Raw genomic sequence first — 6,844 nt, 5'->3', positions numbered from 1 at the left:
GGATTCGAGGGGTGGGGCTTTGCCCTGCAGTGAGGACCTCCTCGCTGGCCCACTCTCTCCGCCCTGACGGCCCCGGAATCCCAGCCCCACTTCGCAGGCCGCCGCTACCCCGCCGTCCCGGCCACTCCCGCCACCCCGCTCTCCCAGGCTCTTCAGGATCCAAGCTTGTAGGCCCTTTAAAGGGTCTTGTTGCCGTTTGCGGGGCTGTGAGACTTTGGTCCCAGACAGTGGGGATCCGGATGGCTTCCGTGCGGATCCGAGAGGCCAAGGAGGGAGACTGTGGAGATATCCTGAGGCTGATTCGGGTGAAGAGAGGAGAGAGGGGAGAGGGGAGAGGGCCGGAAACCAGGGAGTCAGAGTGACGCGGCCAGAGCGGGGGCGCAGGAGGCGGGGCGGGGAGGGGCTCGCCTTGGGACCCTGCTCGGGGAGCAGCGGGGCCCTTCTGCCCAAATCTAGCCTCCGTACCCACGTCTTAGGAACTAGCCGAGTTCGAAAACCTCTCGGATCAGGTGAAGATCAGTGAAGAAGGTGGGGACTCAGCGCCCAGGTTCTGGCAGAGACTGGGGAGGAAATGAGGGATGGGTCCCCCAGGCGACAGCTCCAGGCTGGGCACAGACCCAGGTTCTCTTTCTCTATCTCTTTGTCACAACTCCAATCTCGGCAGCCCTGAGAGCAGATGGCTTTGGAGAGAATCCTTTCTATCACTGTTTGGTAGCAGAGATTCTTCCAGCGTCTGGGGAGCTACTGGGTAAGAGCAGCTGGGCCTTAGAAGTCCACCTCTCCAGCCGGCCTCAGAGGTCTCCCCACAGGCTCCCAGAAGCGGTACTCCTCTTTTCTCTCTCTCAGGGCCCTGCGTGGTGGGCTATGGAATATACTACTTCATCTACAGTACATGGAAGGGACGCACCATTTATCTGGAGGATATCTACGTGATGCCGGAATATCGGGGTACTGGGCAGAAGCTGAGGCGGGGGTGGGAGCAAAGCACCCCACACACCCCACCATCATCCCCGGTCCCCAGATCCCAGCCTGTGTCCTTTTCTGATTCCCTTCAGCTCAAACAATAGATATTTTTTGCCTCTTTCTCTCCGTAACAGGTCAAGGGATTGGTTCCAAAATAATCAAAAAGGTGGCTGAGGTGAGGAGAGGGGTGGGGGTGACAAGTGAGGACCTAAAGAAGCAAGGGTATATGGAGGGGGGGACCCGGGTTGAATGAGGGAGTGAGAAAACCTTTTCCTTTTTTGACCCCAGAAAAGTTAGTGATGTCTTCTCCCACAGGTGGCCTTGGATAAGGGCTGCTCCCAATTCCGCCTGGCTGTCCTGGACTGGAACCAGAGGGCCATGGACTTGTACAAGGCCCTAGGAGCCCGAGATCTGACGGAAGCTGAGGGCTGGCATTTCTTCTGCTTTGAAGGAGAGGCGATGAGAAAGTTGGCAGGAAAGTGACACTATCCCTAGTGGGATCTCTCTCTTGAGTTTCTCCTTCCCCACCAGCTCAAGCACTCTTCAGAAACTATTTCCACAAACACTGACGCTGAGGCCTCCCTGGAGGAAGGAGGGTTGGGGGTGCCTATCCTCAAGTACTGGAAGAGCAGAATTGAGGGAGAGACCTTTCTTCCTTGTTGAGGGTGAAAAATAAATAAGAATTACATGACCTGATGTGGCGTTGGGTCTTTTCTTCTCTTTTCTTTCTTTCTTTCTTTTTTTTTTTTTACAGAGTCTCTGTCCCCCAGGCTGGAGTGCAGTGGCGCGAACTCAGCTCACTGCAACCTCTGCCTCGTGGGTTCAAGCCATTCTTCTGCCTCAGCCTCCCAAATAGCTGGTACTACCGGTGCACACCACCATGCCTGGCTAATTTTTGTATTTTTAGTAGAGATGGTGTTTCACCATGCTGGCCAGGCTGGTCTGTAACTCCTGATCTTGTGATATGGCCGCCTCAGCCTCACAAAGTGCTGGGATTACTGGTGTGAGTCACCGCGCCCAGTCCAAAGTCTTTTTTAAATTTTTTTTATTTTTTGTCCCCAAGCTGGAGTGCAATGGTTGGACCTTGGCTTACTGCAACAGCCGCTTCCCGGTTTCAAGCGATTCTCCTGTCTCAGCCTCCTGAGTAGCTAGGATTATAGGCACCTGCCACCACATGCGGTTAATTTTGTATTTTGTATTTTATCCTCCCACCTCGGCCTCCCAAAGGGAGGCCTGCTGAGATTACAGGCGGGAGCCACCGCGCCCAGCCCAACAGTCTTTATTTTCAATCTGGTGTGCCCTACAAAAGCTCACGCCTGGCCGGGCTCAGTGGCTCATGCCTGTGATCCCAGCACTTTGGGAGGCCGAGGCAGGCAGATCATCTGAGGTCAGGAGTTCAAGAGCAGCCTGACCAACATGGCAAAACCCCATCTCTACTAAAAATACAAAATTAGCCAGGCATGGTGGCAAGCGCCCATAATCCCAGCTACTCGGGAGGCTGAGGCAGGAGAATCGCTTGAACCTGGGAGATGGAGGTTGCAGTGAGTCAAGATCATGCCACCGCACTCCAGCCTGGGAAACAAGAGCAAAACTCCATCTCAAAAAAAAAAAAAACAACAAAAAACAAACAAAAAAAAGCTCATGCCTATAATCCCAGCATTTTGGATTTTGGGAGGCTGGCAAATTGCTTGAGCCCAGGAGTTCAAGAGCAGTCTGGCCAACATAGCAAAATCTTGTCTCTACCAAAAATACAGAAAAAGCCAACACACGATGGCATGCTACTCTAGGCCCAGCTACTGGGGAGGCTGAGGCACGAGAATCACTTGATCCCAGGAAGTGGAGGTTGCAGTGAGCCAAGACCACGCCATTGCACTCCAGCCTGAGTGACAGAGCAATATGCACTCTCAAAAAAAAAAAAAAAAAAACTCAACACTTTGAGAGGTTGAGGGTGGAGGATCACTTGAGCCAGGAGTTCAAGACCAGCCTAGGCAACATGAGCAAGACTACATCTCTACACAATTAGGCCGGGTGCAGTGGCTTATCCTTATAATCCCAGCACTTTGGGAGGCGGGCAGATCACTTGAGGTCAGGAGTTTGAGACCAGCCTGGCCAACATGTTGAAACCCCATCTCTATTAAAAATACAAAAATTAGCTGGGTGTGGTGGCACCCATGTAATTCCAACTACTTGGGAGGTTAAGGCATGAGAATCGCTTCAACCCGGGTGGCAGAGGTTGCAGTGAGCTGAGTTTGTGCTACCACACTCCAGCCTGGGTGACAGATGGAGACTCTCTCAAAAAACAGAAAATGGCTGGGCACGGTGGCTCACGCCTGTAATCCTAGCGCTTTGGGAGGCCAAGGTGGATGGATTACCGGAGGTCAGGAGTTTGAGACCAGCCTGGCCAACATGGTGAAACCCTGTTTCTACTAAAAATACAAAAATTAGCTGGGCTTGGTGGTGCATGCCTGTAATCCCAGCTACTCAGGAGGCTGAGGCAGAAGAATCACTTGAACCTAAGAGGTAGAGGTTGCAGTGAGCCGAGATTGCACTACTGCACTCTGGGCAACAGAGCAAGACTCTGTCTAAGAAACAAACAAACAAAAAAACCCAAAGGAAACAAAAACTAAATAAATAAAATTTGCCCAGGTCAGTAGCAAATGCCTGTAGTCCCAACTACTCAGGAGGCTGAGGTGGGAGGATCACCTGAACCCTAGAGGTCGAGGCTGAAGTGAGTCATGTTTGCACCACTGCACTACAGCCTGGGTGACAGAGTGAGATCCTGTCTCAAAACAAAAACAATAATAGGTTGGATACAGTGGCTCACACCTGTAATCCCAGCATTTTGGAAAGCCAAGGTGGGTAGATTATTATAATAGAGTCCAATAGTTCAAGACTAACCTGCGCAATAGGGCAAAACCCTGTCTCTGCAAAAAATACAAAAACATTAGCTGAGCGTGGTGGCAAATGCCTGTAGTTCCAGCTACTGGGGGGTTGAGATGGGAGGATGGCTTGAGCTCAGGAGTTTGAGGCTACAGTGAATTGAAAACCTGCCAATGCACTCCAGCCTGGGTGACAGAGCAAAGCCCGGTCTCAAAAAGCAAATTTTAATCACTAATGCAGAAGATAAAAGAGTATAAACTAGTAAACTTAATACTCCCAACATCTTTTTTGTTTGTTTGAGATGGTGTTTCGCTCTTGTTGCCCAGGCTGGAGTGCAATGGTGCCATCTCACTCACCACAGCCTTCGCCTCCTGGGTCCAAGCAATTCTCCTGCCTTAGCCTCCTGAGTAGCTGGGATTACAGATACGCGCCACCACACCCGGCTCATTTTGTATTTTTAATAGAGACGAGGTTTCTCCATGTTGGTCAGGCTGGTCTCCAACTTCGATCTGCCTGCCTCGGCCTCCCAAAGTGCTGGGATTACACCTGTAAGCCACAGTGCCCAGCCAATACTTCCAAAATTTATCTTGTTCCCATCTTGTTTTGTCTTTGGTTTTCAGAGTTTATGTTTTTAATGTTATTATCTTCACCTTGGTCCCAGATCTTACTAATATTCATAGAATATCTTTGCACTCCGTCACGCCTGTAACCTCAGCACTTTGGGAGGCCGAGGCAGGCGGATCATGAGGTCAGGAGATCGAGACCATCCTGGCTAACACGGTGAAACCCTGTCTCTACTAAAAATACAAAAAAATTAGCTGGGCATGGTGGTGGGCGCCTGTAGTCCCAGCTACTCGGGAGGCTGAGTCAGGAGAATGGCATGAACCTGGGAGGCAGAGCTTGCAGTGAGTTGAGATCAGGCCACTGCACTCCAGCCTGGGCGACAGAGCAGGACTGAGTCTCAAAAAAAAAAAAAAAAATTTGTCTCCCAACTCTCCTCACTCTTCCAAGGCAACCACTCTCAATTGAGTTTTGTTTTGTTTCGTTTTGTTTTTTTGAGACAGAGTCTACTTTATCTCCCAGGCGGGAGTGCACTGGTGAGATCTGGGCTCATTGCAGCCTCTGCCTCCTAGGTTCAAGTGATTCTCCTGCCTCAGCCTCCCAAGTAGCTGGGATAACAGGCATGTGCTACCACGCCCGGCTAATTTATTTATTTTTTTGAGACAGAGTTTCACTCTTGTTGCCCAGGCTGGAGTGTAGCGGTGTGATCTCGGCTCAATGCAACCTCTGCCTCCCAGGTTCAAGTGATTCTCCTGCTTCAGCCTCTTGAGTAGCTGGGATTACAGGCACGTGACCTCCTAATTTTTATGTATTTTTTAGTAGAGATGGGTTTTCACCATGTTGGCCAGGCTGGTCTCAAACTCCTGATCTCAGATGATCTGCCCACCTCAGCCTCCCAAAGTGCTGGGATTACAGGTGTAAGCCACCATGCCAGGCCCATAATTTTTGTGTTTTTAGTAGAGATGGGGTTTCTCCATGTTGGCCAGGCTGGTCTCGAAATCCTGGCCTCAAGTCATCCTCCAGCCACATAAGTGATAATACATTTGCCCACATGGGGATGAAATCCACAACCTTGGTGTTAGCACCTGGCTCTAATCACCTGAGCTAACAGGCCATTGCAAATGTTGATTTTTTTTTTTTTTTTTTTGTGACTGGGTCTTGCTCTGTTGCCCAAGCCAAGTGCAGTGATGTCATCATGGCTTACTGCAGCCTTGACCTCCTGGGCTCAAGTGATTCTCCCACCTCAGCCTCTCAAGTATCTGGGATCACAGGCGAGTGCTATCAAGCCTGGCTAATGAAAAACAAATTTTTGGCCAGGCATGGTGGCTCACGCCTGTAATCCCAGCACTTTGGGAGGCCGAGGCGGGCAGATCACGAGGTCAGGAGATCGAGACCATTCTGGCTAACACGGTGAATCCCCCTCTCCACTAAAAATACAAAAAATTAGCTGGGCGTTGTGGCGGGCTCCTGTAGTCCCAGCTACTCTGGAGGCTGAGGCAGGAGAATGGTGCGAACCCGGGAGGTGGATCTTGCAGCGAGCCGAGATCGTGCCATTGCCCTCCAGCCTGGGCGCCAGAGGCAAGACTCCGTCTCAAAAAAAAAAAGAAAGAAAGAGAAGGAAAGAAAGAGAGAGAGAGAAAGAAAAAAAGGAAAGACAAGAAAGAAAAGAAAGAAAGAAAGAAAAAAGAAAGAAGAAAGAAAGAAAGAAGAAAGAAAAGAAAGAAAGAAAGGAAGAAAAGAAAGGAAGAAAGAAAAACAAATTTTTGACTGGGCATGGTGCACATGCCTGTATTATTCTAGCACTCTGGGAGGCCAAGGCAGGTGGATCACCTTGAGGTCAGGAGTTCGCTGACCAGGCCTTCCTACCATGGTGAAACCCTGTCTCTACTAAATATAAAAAAATTAACCGGCGTGGTGACATGCCTGTAATCCGAGCTACTGGGAGGGACTGAGGGCAGGAGAATCACCTTGTACCTGGGAGGGCAGAGGTTGCAGTGAGGCCGAGATCGGCACCATTGCGCTCCAGCCGGGCAACTAAGAGCGGAAACTCTGTCTCCAAAAAAACCAAAAAAAAAATTATTAACCTGGGCACCGTAGCTCACACTGTAATCCCAGCACTTTGGAAGGCTGAGGCGGGCGGATGACTGAGGTCCCGAGGTCGGACCAACCTGGCTAACATGGTGAAACCCGCTTGTCTCTACTAAAAATAGAAAAATTAGCCGGATGTGGTGGTGAATGCCTGTAATCCCAGCTACTTGGGAGGCTTAGGCAGGAGGATCTCTTGAACCTGGGAGGCGGGGGGGGTTTGCAGGGAGCCAAAACATCGTGCCCACCGCATCTAGCTAGGCACAGAGTGAGACTCTGTCTCAAAAAAAAAAAAACAAAAAAAAAAGCAAAACAAACAAACTAACAAAAAACACATTTTTTATTGGAGGCTAGG

General features: G+C 50.3%; 1 protein-coding gene across 1 annotated transcript; it reads left to right on the top strand.

Annotated features, from left to right (window-relative positions):
• The first annotated feature begins 6 nt into the window (after positions 1–6).
• Positions 7–1,659, top strand: SAT2 (spermidine/spermine N1-acetyltransferase family member 2). Its single transcript, XM_017850465.1, has 6 exons — positions 7–305; positions 477–528; positions 665–748; positions 847–948; positions 1,098–1,138; positions 1,279–1,659. Exons 1-6 carry the CDS (start codon positions 240–242, stop codon positions 1,444–1,446), a joined length of 513 nt encoding a protein of 170 aa, XP_017705954.1. The 5' UTR covers positions 7–239; the 3' UTR covers positions 1,447–1,659.
• The last annotated feature ends 5,185 nt before the right edge of the window (positions 1,660–6,844 follow it).

The sequence above is a fragment of the Rhinopithecus bieti genome, unplaced genomic scaffold, assembly GCF_001698545.2.
Source record: "Rhinopithecus bieti isolate Rb0 unplaced genomic scaffold, ASM169854v2 scaffold_32008, whole genome shotgun sequence".
NCBI classification, from domain to species: Eukaryota; Metazoa; Chordata; class Mammalia; order Primates; family Cercopithecidae; genus Rhinopithecus; species Rhinopithecus bieti.
Note: the sequence above shows the minus strand (reverse complement) of the source record. Positions and strands in the feature narration are given on the sequence as shown.